This window comes from Glycine soja, chromosome 3 (assembly GCF_004193775.1).
Source record: "Glycine soja cultivar W05 chromosome 3, ASM419377v2, whole genome shotgun sequence".
NCBI classification, from domain to species: Eukaryota; Viridiplantae; Streptophyta; class Magnoliopsida; order Fabales; family Fabaceae; genus Glycine; species Glycine soja.
The window spans coordinates 20493166-20507380 of NC_041004.1; the positions used below are offsets into that span (position 1 = coordinate 20493166).

Consider the following 14215-nt stretch of genomic DNA (forward strand, 5'->3'; position numbering starts at 1 on the left):
GATTCTTTGAACAATAAAACATTATTCTAAAAGTATTTGTAGTCAAGTATTATTGTTGACTAGGACGAAAATAATGCATTGATGCTATTGTATAAGTAAATTGACGACCACATCTCACAGGTCATAAATATGGGATATCAAGTTGACACATATAAATATTAAGAGTAATATTTATACTGAATAAACCCGTTATGAGAAGATTTCATAATAATTATGTAAGTGTTAAAGTGCTTCTCATGACAACCATAATGCAATAGTAGTCCTTCTACTTGAAGTCACTATCATTCCTAGGAGTTGTAGGCTATGCTATCAAACATCATCAATAACAAGGTGATCATAAAGGTAGTACTTGGGCTTGAAATGAATTATGTGGTAGGATATGAATAATGTAGATAGGATCATCTCTCCTTCATAACACGAGTTATATCTTTGGGCTTCTTGATAGAGTGAGATGTGCTAAGCGTGGTCACGTGGAGATGGACTAATATGAGATATTAAACCTGTTTGTGTTTACGCGTTCACTCAGGTATCAAGGAATCAATGATTCGACTTAATGCAACGACACTTTTATGCCTTGTATTTGATCGAGACATTTGGATAAAAGAACAAAAGTTACACAATGGATATAGTTGTGATAAGGTTGAAATCAGATCACCAATTCTCCGATGGACTGGGTGGTAGCAACGTATTTCTAGATGTCAATCATTGTCTATATTATTTAGTGTTATAAAGATAATATTTAATATTATTGCATGTCCAGTGGAAACCTATATGATCACACACAGAGTACATATCAGAATAGTAATTAAATTGAGTCAAAGATTAATTAATTAATTAAACAATGTGATTAGATAACTAAGATCTAATCATTATTTTAATTGATTAATTGATAAGAGATAAATGATTAGACATGATATAATCAATATCTTAATTAATCAAATATGATTTGATCCGATAAGATAAGATTTAATTTAATTAAAAGATAATTTATTAGATATGATCTAATTGATTGGTATAATATAAGATTAGATTTGGTCTAATTAAATATTCTAGGGATTAAGATACACTCATGTTTTCTATATAAAGAGGTGCATGTCTCAAACATGACACATGAAAATACATTAATGGCATGAGGTCTCTCTAAATTCCTGATCGTCGGCTAGCACCGAGACCTCACTTCAATTTCACTCGCATGGACTAAGTAGAGGTGTCATCTTGTTCTACGCTTGGTGATCAAGAGGGAATTCTCCATTATTTGAAAGCGAGCAACAAGGTAACCTCTAAACCCTTGGTGATTCATGCGTAATGCGTGGTTCGCGAAATGAGATTCTTTTCACTCATGATTTCTTCAGTAAAGTTTTAAAATATAAATCGTGAAACCCCAAGGTAGTTGTCTTGGTATCCATTCTATAGCATGTTAACTCACCAATAAGTATGATTGAGTGTTGTTGGAGTGCAAGTGTAAAATGCAAAAATAAAAAACTTGGGGGATAAAATTCATGAAATGAGGATAATTTGATGGTAACATATGTAATTAAGTATCTTTTGCATTTAGAAAAAAAAGTATTTTTTTCATTGTCATTTAACGATATCAATAAAGCATTAGAATTTTTTTGGCTAAAATACAATTTTCGTCTCCTTATTTTCTCAAATCTGTAATTTTAGTCCCCCTATTTTTTACTTGAGACATTTCATTCCCCACTTTTAAAAAGCTAGCAATTTTAGTCTCCCATTTTTTAATTGAGACATTTGATCATCCACTTTTAAAAAATCCGCAACGTTGGTCCTTGTGACCAATTTAAAACGTTGATTTATGCTCGTTGTAAACATTGATTGACACATGCTTATTTATTATCCATGTGAAAAAATATTTTATTTAAAATTATTTAATTGCTAAATGAAAAAATAGGAGGACTAAAATTGTGAATTTTTAAAAAGTGAATGACAAAATGTCTTAATTAAATAATAGGGGATTAAAATTACATATTTAAAAATAGATGGATGAAAATTATATTTCAACCTTTTTCTTCTATTATATCGTTAACCATTTATTATGGAGTGAAAAAATTAAAGAGAAGTAGACATGACAAAGAATACAATTAATATGGTAAGATAAAATATATACTAGAAAATTACATAACACTTCTCCCTGTCTTTTTTAAAAGAACAAAATTAGAATTTGAGTTTAGTCATTTTTAAAAGAACAAATCTAGAATGTTTTATGAATTAATTATTTTTGTCACAAAGATATCTTTAAGTATGAGTATTTTTTTTTAGGGGATCAGTATTTTTTTAGTTTTTAGAATATATTAATGTTTTAGACTTGAAAAAGTCTAACTTAACCTAGCATGAAGAGAGTTTTGGAACCTTTTTATTTGTCTAAATCACATGTATTACACCATGCTAGTTGATCCATATGCTTGATGATGGGAAACCTTACTTTGAGTCTTTGACTATTCAAATGCATAACCAATAAAAATTAAAGCAATAAATATACCAATGATAAGAGAGACTAAAATAATTATAATTAATGAAAACATTTTTTATACAATTAATAAAAACATTTGAAAAAAGTATATGTCAATAATGTCAAGGATAATTTTGAAAAATATGTAAATTTAGCACAAATTTAATCCTATTTATTACTTTAATGAGATTGACGCACTGATGTACGATCCCATTGCGTGCACATGTGAGTAATGATCTATTTAACAAGAAAACCTGTGTTTGATTACTATGTTACCATGTGCAAAATTTCTTTGGGTCAACACAATCACGCACTACAAGTAAAATTAGTTTCTTTTTAATTGTTAAATTTTTAGAAATTTTTTGTTTCTATTTAGTTCACTAATAAGATATATAAGCAAAATTTGCTGCGGAAATCATGAGAATATAAAGCTTTTATTGAATCATAGGCAACAATTGCTAGCAGGTAGCAACTAATGTTTCAACAGGTACCACATATGTCTAGTTAAATGCGGCATTTGATAAGTTCACTTGGCTGGTATCTTGTACACTTCCTACTATATATGATTTTTGAATATCAAAGAGCCTTCTTTCAGAAATTGGTAGCTAACCCCAAAGTGCCATCTTCCCTATTGAAGACTTTGAATGAATGTATCTGCACGTTTATGTGTCCTTTACCAGTGTTGATATAAAGAATTTTAAATTTCAAAATTATAAGTTGATGAAGCTGCACACATATTGCCTTTATAAGAACAACTGAACAAATATAGAGTAAGTTACTCTTCAACTTCCTATAAGTATCATAAAAGACCATACATAATCTGATGGACATCTAAACATACTGAACTGTATCCTGTAGAAGCTCAGAAGATTAGGTACTAAACTATATATTTCACTAGAGACAACAAATTCATCTAGAGACTTTGCCTACACAGACTTGGAATTTGGAAACAGAAGAAAACAGCAACGAAATGAAAGCATAAATAAACGAAATATTTGCTGCCACATGAAAGGCAACATTAAATTCATGTAAATATTTAGAATGCTTAACCAAGGTAGACCTCAAACTCAAGCAATGGCGAAACTGAACAATTAGTAGCACTCAGTAGTTCCAAAAGATTCATTCATGGAACATTGATAATGAAGAATATCTAGAATAAGTATCTTGTCTTCTGCCTGATGATTTAAATCGAGTGATTTATCAAATCTTTCAAGGACATGGTCAAATAATGAAATCATACCAGGAAGAGAAACTTGAAATTCTTTTGGTATAAGAAAGGTATACACTAAAATCAAGGAAATGCGCCCAAACATGTGCAAAATCATCCAAATAAAGTTCAAGGTGCAAGCTATTATCCTTTCTGAATCTCTAGGGTCAAACAAGCAAATAAAGTTCTAGATGAAATAAAAAGGCTTATCAAGGAACCTTTACAGGATAAGAATACTATATTAGAGTTGACACACAAATTAGTTCACTGAATATACAAAGGACATCAAGTTGATCCTCCACAGATTTTGACATCAATTTAGTCCAAAAGTGCTATGCAATACATCACATAATTTTTGAGCAATATTTTCAAGGCCGTGTGATGATCACTGCTATGCAATGGAATTAACTCATTTTTTCTCCTCATAAATTTCAATTTGAAAAAGTTTTAAAAAACAGTCTACAACTGCAATTGTGGCCACATATCACTACTGCAATTGCAGCCACATAGCCAAATTTGTTGTAATTTGCCGCAATATCAAGGATCACGACAGAACCACAATTAGGACAGCAATTTAAAACCTTATGCTACATATTCAACTATGATACTTTTATCCATTTGACCTTTCCTACATTGTTCTCAATAATTTTCATTATTTTTGCACTTCAGAGGTTGTTGGAATAATCAACACATCTTCAACAACTATAAACAGCAACGCACAAGTTAAACCATATTCATCCGATTCCCTTTAGCTCCACTTACCTATTAAGCTATAATGTCTCAACAAAATCTGTCTCACCACACTCCATCAAGTTGCAGCATCATCACACACATATTGGGTCCATTCAGCCACAATATACAGCAAAATCATCCACACACACCCAAATAACTTATTAAAGCAATTAAAAAAAATTCTAAAAAAATACATTAAAAAATCCAGTTTCAATGTTTATTCAAAATAATAATAATAACAATAATAATCACCAAAAGCTTATACAAAAATCAAAACACTTGCAGCACAGGTCTCTTCCCAAGCCTTTTGATCTCCCTATCCATGTTGCCAGTGAGCATGAACCCGAACATCTTGAAGTCACACATGAGGGACCAAAAGGGGTGTCTCAAAGTCTCAGGGAAATTCCTCTCTACAAACAAGTGGCTATAGAAGGCACATCCATACCCAGAGAAAGGGACAAGGAGCAAGAACCACCAACTGAACAAGAGGGAACAAAAGAAAAAGAGAATGCTGAAGAGTGTTCCTGCGAAGTGCCAGCGCCTTGTGGAAGCCTTGGAGTGCTGGTTCATGTAGAAGGCCCAGAAATCTTCCAGGCTCCTAAAATTCATGGCTTGGAAGGAGGTGAAACCAAAAATTCTGAGGTGGGTGGGTGTGAATTTCGAGGGATTCAAGTGGAAACGTTTCTGGGTGTTGTTGAAATTGCGGATTGGGAATCAAAGTTGGAATCTTGTTGGTTGAGGATACTGTGTGGTGTTTCAATGACAACTGTTGACGGAGACTTCAAACTCTGAAAGGTGAAGTGTTGTGTTCTGGTTGGTGTCTGTCTTGATTTGTGTGTTTTTTATATTTTCTTTTTAAATCAGTGTAGAACACTAATATAAATATTCTTTTGGAACTGAAATATAAGAAAAATAAATTATTTGTGATAAATTAAGATGTAAGTGAATTTTAATTAATATTTATCTAATGATATTATTTTAAAAATATTATTCATTTAATTAGAGTTTTATTCTAACATTTTTTTACTATGCACTAATATGTAAATAACATTTTAAAATGAATTAATTTTTAATTGAGATTATCACAATTGATGTTAACTTATTTTTTTAATTAATGTGAATCAATTTTTTTTATATATATTTCAGTCTGGAAGAAGTAATTTCTTTTATTAAAAACTATGATGGAATATAAATAATAGATCATCCTCCATCTTTATCCTACCAATATCTTCTAACACTTCTATAGTAAGTATAAAATGCATTATATATTTTTAAGATATTAAAAGTATTTATGATCTTTTTATTTAATACTTTATTTATAAGGTAAGACGAAGATTTGAAAGAAGACTATAAGGAGATGTTGTATTACTCATTAAAAATTTGAGAAATATTAACAACACAATATATTCTTTTAAATACATGTTATTATTGGGATTTATTAGAATATAAGTTTCACCACTTATTTAATAAGCTTTCACTTATGATTATTTTTACTTTCCAATGAATTCTATCAATATTGAGAATGTGATAAATAAAAGTCTTTTAAACACTATTTTGTCAGTGCTTCTCTAAAATTATGGTATAAATATATAATAATATTTTTTTAATTCAGTTGTAGTAATTTCTTTAATTAATATTTTTATTATTTTACATTAAGTAAAATGTGGGTATATAAGTATAGGGACGGATTCGGAAAACCATTAAAGGGGTTAGATTTTTTGTTTACTTTAACTATTTAAATATCTAACAAATAAATATTTAATAATTAATGACTTTTATTCAATTATATATTAGTTTTACACATAAAATTAAAATCAATTTTTATTTTAAATTATACAAGAAGGAAATACATGTACGTCTGGTATAATTTTTTTCATGTTTTAAAAAACTCTTTTAATCTCACAAGCATAATAACAATCAAACAACACTCACAATAATAATTTCACAATAAAAAAACAAACGCATCAAATACAATAATAACTAAAAATCATCAATTTTTTCTAACAATATAAATATATAAATGTTATATAATGTTAATAATAATTAATGTTAATAATTAGATATATAAATAAATATATGAGACTTATAATAACACACAAAACATAATTAGTCTATATCATAACAATTGATGGGAAGTCATAAAAAACAAGATCTAATAATAAGTGTATATATCTTTTGAGTTATATTATAATTAGTGACAATATATATTATTAAAAAGATTAGTACATAAGATATTAATTATTAGATTTATTAATCAATATATATAATTTTATTTATACTAGACGTAATATATTATTATTAATTAGTATATATTATTAATTGTTATTATATATTATTAATAATATTTTTATTCAAAAAAATTATTATATAAATAGTTTTAAAAAGTTTGAGGGTGAGCGGACTAAAGCCCCTTCCCTCAAACTTCCTTCAATAATAATATACTTTTTGTATAAAAAAATACTAATAATAATAATAATAATAATAATAATAATAATAAATAATATATACTAAGTAATAATAAATACACTATTTTTAGTAAAAATAATATAGAATAATTAATAATTAAATACTACATACAGTAAAAATAAAATAAAATAAATATATTAATTAATAAGTCTGATAATTAATATATGTCAACACTGATTATATAATAATCTTTTTTAATACTGAAAAATACTAATATTTTTAATAATATATATTGTTACTAATTATAATATAACTAAAAGAGATATGTATACTCACACTATTAAAAAATAAGATTTTTACATCGGTTATTAACCGATGTTGAAAGTAATATCATTAACATTGGTTTTTCAAAATCGATTTTAACTAATAAATACAATATCAGTTATTTAAATAACCAATGTTAGATGATAAGAATTATGAAAAAAGAAAGTTATAAATCTACATACCAACATCAATTTTTTAAAAAACTGATGTTAACTGACACTAACAACATCGGTTTTTTAATCAATAAGTTTTACCTATAAATATTAATAATCATTAGTATGGAAAAAAAAAAACCAAAACCAAAGTACCAAACAATGATAGAAGATTCATGCATTTATTAACAAATCACACCAAGCTATCATTTTGATTTTGAACCAAGTCAATTGGCTCCAATTTCAGTCTCTAAATCATGAGTAAATTCATAGCACTATCAAAACCACTAGTTACAAACACAAGTTATTCAAATTAATAAGATTTAACCATGGAATTGGTCAATTGAAAGCCAAAATGAACTAATTCTAAGCAAGATGCACGGAGAAATATATGTACATGTAACTCTAGTTTGAATTTGATTTAAGAATAACTTAGTGAAACTAAAAGGCACATATTAATTCAGTTTCCTAACTCTCAAGTCTAGTTTCTATATTTGCGTTCAATTCTGATGAGTTGAACTGTGAGTTCAATCTAAACTTCAAACCAATGCAACAAGATTATTTTCATATTAACTCAGCTTGCATCTCAGTCAAAAGTATGCAAAAACAAAACCTATCTCAAGTAAATGCAACAAATTACAAAGGTTCAGTCAGTTCAAAGGCTTTATTTTTCATACAAACAAGGAACATCTCTCATCAATCAAGTTTCAGATAAAAACAAAGCTCAAATTACAGGTCAAACATCTCAAAGCGAAAGAATTATGCATGATATTGATGATAGTTCCGAATTTCATTCATTTTCTATAAATTTTTGAGCTTGCATGAATCGAATCACAGTGCCAGACAGATTCTCAATGAATTACAAAAGCTTGTAGGAACTTGCTTTAAGATGCTACATCACTGATTTAGAACAGAAGTATGGGCTTTCCATCCAATACAAAAACCTGGCTGTCAAGTTGGATCTCTAAAGTCCTACAAATATCATCCAGATATGGATTCTACACTAGAGATGAGGTGCAATACCATGGAATCTTAGAGAGAACAGAGGCAAAGTGATAAATTCTATATAAGCAAATAGTGATTATAGATCATTTAGACAAGAAATTAGTAGTTGATTCCCACCTTTCCATGGTGTTGGATGGCTGTAGCAATTCCACCAGCATTAACTTCAGAAAGGCTTTTGTCAACATAGAATGCAGCTTTTTGATGAGGATTTTCACCATAACCGAGAGGACTTTTGAGTGAGAGGGGCATTGTCAAGCTAGGAGGGAATTTATCTGTCATCAAAATGAGAATAAGTCAATGAATGGAGCACATCAAAATTAATAATATCACTTGAGATATTTAAACTAAATGCATTCTGCAAGTTATTTTAGAATTAAATATATGATTTCAATTTTGTTCACTGACTTCAAAAACTTCAAAATTAGAAAATATATGAAAATTAGTACACCAATTAATCTGTTGGTTGTAGATTGAGCTTTACCATTCTAGGATTATATTTATAAATTATTTGCATTTTCCAGTAATTGACATTTCCATCTCACAATGAGTGTGAATTAATAATCCTCACAAACTAGAAACAGAAGTACCTCCCACACTCTGTTTCCACAACCACTCAGATACTGTTGAGTCATAGGAAGCAACATGTTAAAAGCTTTCCATGCAAGCTTTATCTTGAACTTTATATCATCCTGGTTTCCTTTAAGAAATTCCAGAAAGGAAGGGTAGTCTTCTGTATCAACCACTACCAAAACATCCTTGTGGTTTTGCTCAAATAAGAATTTATCACCTTATAGTTGAGATATTGCAATGGAAAACTAAAATTTCAGGAACAAAGGTCCTGTTAATTTCCACAGTAGTTTAGTTAGTTGGTGTTATTTGGCCAACATTACATTTTCTCAGCCATCTCACAAACTGAATGCTCACAACTCTAATGTAACACAACAAATTTCTAGCACAACGTACTTGTAATAACAACTAATAGCATAACTTACCAATCCCATGAGTACTGAGGGCTTTGATATGATGTTTTTGGTCTCTTTAGCAAGCTCAGCTTCCTAAGAAAAAATAAACACCCAATTTAACCACACCCAAATCAAAAAACTGTTGGATCAAGTGGCCTCAGAATAATTAAGAAGGGGGGGTTGAATTAATTATGAACGTGTCTTGACTAATTAAAAATCTATCCTTCTTAATGTTACTAGATTCAATTAGGCTTTACTACTAAGTTGTGAGGATGTAAAGAACAAAGAAAGTAACTTAGACAAAAGTAAAGCGAAAATAAAAGAACACAACGAAAATTAAAGAGTGTAGGGAAGAAAAAGACAAACACAAGATTTATACTGGTTCGGCAACAACCCGTGCCTACATTTAGTCCCCAAGCAACCAATCGGTTCTTGAGATTTCTTTCAACCTTGTAAAATCCTTTACAAGCCAAAGATCCACAAGGGATGTACCCTCCCTTGTTCTCTTTGAATAACCAAATGGATGTACCCTCCACTTGAACTGATCCACAAGAGATGTACCCTCTCTTGTTCTCAGTATAACAACCCCCAAGTAGATGTACCCTCTACTTGTACCACAAAGGATGTACCCTCCAATGTGTTGGGACAAAGAATTCTCAGGCAGTTAGTCCTTTGAATCTTTGTAAGGGGAAACAAAAGATATCTCAGGCGGTTAGTCCTTTGAAATCTTTTTCTTAAGGGGAAGGGAAGAATCAAAAGATTTCTCAGGCGATTAGTCCTTTGAATTCTCTTGGAAAGAGAGAAGAGAGACACAAAAGAATTCAGGCAGTCCTTCTATTCTTTTGGAAAAGGGAGAAGTGAATGAAAAAGATGAATAGCATAAGTTTTTGAACAATGAACTTTTCTTGGAAGAGAAAGTAATGAACAAAAACTTTTAGAAAAAGTTGAGAAATGAATCAACAATTTCTGTAAAAAAAACTTGTTGAAAAGATGAAGAGAAATGAGTTAGAAAGTTCTATAGAAAGCGTTGAAAGATGTTGTGAAATTCATGCCATGGTCACATATTTATAATCTCTTGATGAGTGAAGTTAAAGTTTGTGACTCTTGGTAATTTCTTTAAAACTAGTCACCCTTTAAAATTTGTGACTCTTTTGAAAACTAGTCACTTAAAAAGTTGTGACTTTTGAAAAAAATCTTCAGAAACAAGTCACTTGAAGAATTGTGACTTTTGAAAATTTATTTTTCGAAACCAGTCAATGGTAATCGATTACCATCAAGGTGTAATCGATTACACATCAATAGATGTGACTCCTCATGTTTAAATTTTGAAAATCAAAACGTTTAGAAACTCTGGTAATCGATTACAAGTATTGTGTAATCGATTACACAATTTTAAAATGATTTGAAAATGTTTTATCACTAGTTGTGACTTTTGAAATTTCAAATCTAATGTTTTAAAACATTGGTAATCGATTACATGCTCATGGTAATCGATTACAACTTTGTAAATTAGTTTTGAAAACAATGTTGGCTACTAATAATCGATTACTACCTTCTGGTAATCGATTACCAGAGAGTAAAACTCTTTGGTAATGATTTTGTTTTTGAAAAACTTTTTTAGTACTTATCTTGATTGAGTCTTCTCTTGATTCTTGAATCTTGAGTCTTGAATCTTGATCTTGATTATTCTTGAATCTTGATTCTTGAAACTTGATTCTTGAATCTTTGGAATTTACTTAACTCTTGATTCTTTGACATTATCAAAATAATCTTGGAAGGCATTGCTTCCACAAAAACAACATACAATTCAACATCGACTAAAAACACAATTGACATCAAAACACTAGCAACACACAATATAGGACAACAATTATTTTTAGATTACATTGAAGAAAGAGTGTGTATACTTGAGGGGTATTGTACTCAATGAAGCAGTAACCTATGGTTTTCTCAATTTTAGGATCAACCGGCATCCAAAGGCCATCCTCCTTGATAACACCAATTTGACTATAAATTTTTCAAACCACTCCTTCGAGCTTCTCAAACTTCTCCCTCGGAACCACAAGGAGGTTATCCACGATAATGATGTTACCAAATCCAGGCTCAAACTCGAGATTCTCCTCTCGGTAAACCACCTCGTCATCACTATAAAAAAGAAAAGAGTAAGAAAACTACAACCCTAGGGTTCTGTTTCAATGACCAGAACCTGAAAAGGGCGAAGTAGTTGATACCTGGCGATGCTGCAATCTTCGCCGGGAGGGAGGCGAATGGCGTCGAGATCGAGAGTGAAGAGATCAACACCGAGACGCAGCACCGTGCCCTTGATCTCCTTCATTACCATGACGTTCGCCATGATTGTAGCAAGCACAGTGTTATCATTATGGAGGCAGATGGCAGTGTGAGAGAGGGTTTGGTTTCTAGGGTTTTCTCCAGTTTTAGAAACGCAAAAATGGTGTGCTGCAGGGTGTAAGGATTGCGTTTTGCTCTTCCTTTGGTAAAATTGGAGCTTTATATTCTTTATAGGTTTCTCTCTTTATATTAATTCTAGGTGTCACTCTTTTTTTTTTATATTAACTCTAGAATTATTATTAAAATGCTGTCAACATTTTTTCTTATACCGATATTAGGTGTCTCTTTTTTTTATATATTTTATATAGTATAAGTTTAGTGAGTTTGCAGTAAAAAAGTATAGTAAATTTTATATTTCTTATTTTAAGAATTATCTTTCAAATGTATGATTTTTTTATTATTTGTAAAAATTAAATTTATATTTTATTTAGGTGGTTGTAAAAATATATTTTAAGGAATTTTGTGATGTATGTTTTTGGAATAATAAAAAATTTGATAGGTTAAATTTATTTATTTTCATTGAAATAAATTATTTAAATAAATAAAATATTATAACTAAGTTACAAATTTTATATTTTTCTATAAAATAAAAAATTTAATAAATAATCTTAATAAATAATCTTAATTTTTTAAATAATAAATTATATATATTTAATCTACAATTAATTATATCCATAAGTAAAAGTAGCCGTAGGTATAAGTTTGTAGATATTTTAAAATATAATAATGATGTAATATTTATTTATTGAATGGTGACAAATATCTCATAAAAAATACTTTTTAAATATTTATTAGACATTTCGATAATAAATAATATTTACATTGTCTGTATAAATGTTTTAGTATGATAAATTTTTTATTTTTATAATAATTAAATAAAATATATTAATAATAAATTTTAATTGTTTGACGATACCAATATTCTATAAAAATTCTATAAAAGTTAAACTCTACTATTAAAAATAGATATTTTTTATTTTCAAATGAACTAATATGAAATAATTAATATAAATGTGTGTTATATTTAAATGATAATCATTAAATAATAAAATTAAAATTATAGAATTTATTTTAAAAATTTAGTTTAATTTTTAAATGCTTACCTTTTGAATTTGTTATTGTTTATTAATTATTATATTTTTTAATTAAAATATAATTAATAACTCACTATATATATATATATATATTTAAAAAATATATAAATAATTAAAGCAAAAGAGTTTATATTAACATCTGTTATTTTAAAATCAATGTTGTAAGTGCTTATACGACATCGATTTTAAAATAATCAATGTTAAAATCGTACTAAATTGAGCTGTTAACATCGGTTATTTGAAAACCGTTGTTGTAAGTGCTTAACGACATCGATTTTCAAATAACCAATGTTAATAAGACGATGTTAAAACTTATTTTTTTAGTAGTGTCATTAATAGATTTCATAAGAATGATATTTCTATGATTTTTTTTTATCAATTTATATCATCTAGGCTAACTATACTTTGTATATCATTATAAGTCTCATTTATTTATCTATATATCTAATTATTAACATTAATTATGATAAACATATTTATATTTATTACATATAATTGTTAAAAAATTTGATGACTTTTAGTTTTAGGTATATTATATTTGATGAGCTTTTTTTTTTTAAAGATTATCAATGTGAGTCATGTTTGATTTTGTTGTTATTGTGCTTGTGAGATGTAAAAATATTTCAAAACTTAAAGAAATTGTAAACACATGTATTTTCTTCTTATATTATTTGAAATAAAAAAAAATAATTTTATGTTTAAAACTAAGAAATGAATTTATAAAAGTTATTATTTATTAAATATTTATTTGTTAGAAGTTAGATATTTAAATAATTAAAGTACAAAAAAAAAGTCAACTGCCTTTGATGGTTTCATGGATCGATCCCTGGGTACATGATTGCATATTAAAGTTTAATCGTTAGGTTTGACAAATTACGGGACAAATTTGGTCTTTCCCATCCGTGTCCTAAATCCTTAAATCATACTCATCCTTGACCTCAATTCCAACCAAGAATAGAAAATAGGTATCCAACCTCATCTTTAATGGGAGTTAGGTTTCCCGACCTTTACCCTAACACGTGTTCTACTAAGATTAATTATGACATTCAAGAGGCATAGAAGTTGTTGGAAAGGGGAATAGCTATGGGTGTTTCTTTGGAATACAAAAAAGAAAGCATGGTGCAACAATTAGTTGTGATGGAACAAAGGGATCCAAAATAGAAAAAGGGTTAGACATGTAATCAGATGAAGGGTTCACACGACAAGTTTTTATGAAGCTCATGATGTATAATATTAAGAAAGAGGATGTCCAGTTAGTGTGAATTCAAGAAACTAAAAAGGAGGAAGTTAAGAAGGAAATGTATTATGCATTATGGGGTGACCATGAGGTTTTATAGGAAAAGTACACTTCTATAAATAGTATCGAGGGAATGTTATGTTTGTGGAATAAAAAGGCTTTTCAAGTCAACAATTCCTCTATAGGAGAGGGATTCCTTGCTTTAGAAGGTGTGTGGTTGAAAAGAGGTGGTAATAATCAATGTTTACTCACCTTGCAGTTTGGAGGGAAAGAGAAGATT

General features: G+C 28.8%; 1 protein-coding gene across 1 annotated transcript; it reads right to left on the reverse strand.

The window, feature by feature from the left end:
* Positions 1 to 4397: 4397 nt before the first annotated feature.
* LOC114406282 lies at positions 4398 to 5243 on the reverse strand. The gene has a single exon (XM_028368951.1). It carries the CDS (start codon positions 5013 to 5015, stop codon positions 4677 to 4679), a length of 339 nt encoding a protein of 112 aa, XP_028224752.1. The 5' UTR covers positions 5016 to 5243; the 3' UTR covers positions 4398 to 4676.
* Positions 5244 to 14215: the final 8972 nt, after the last annotated feature.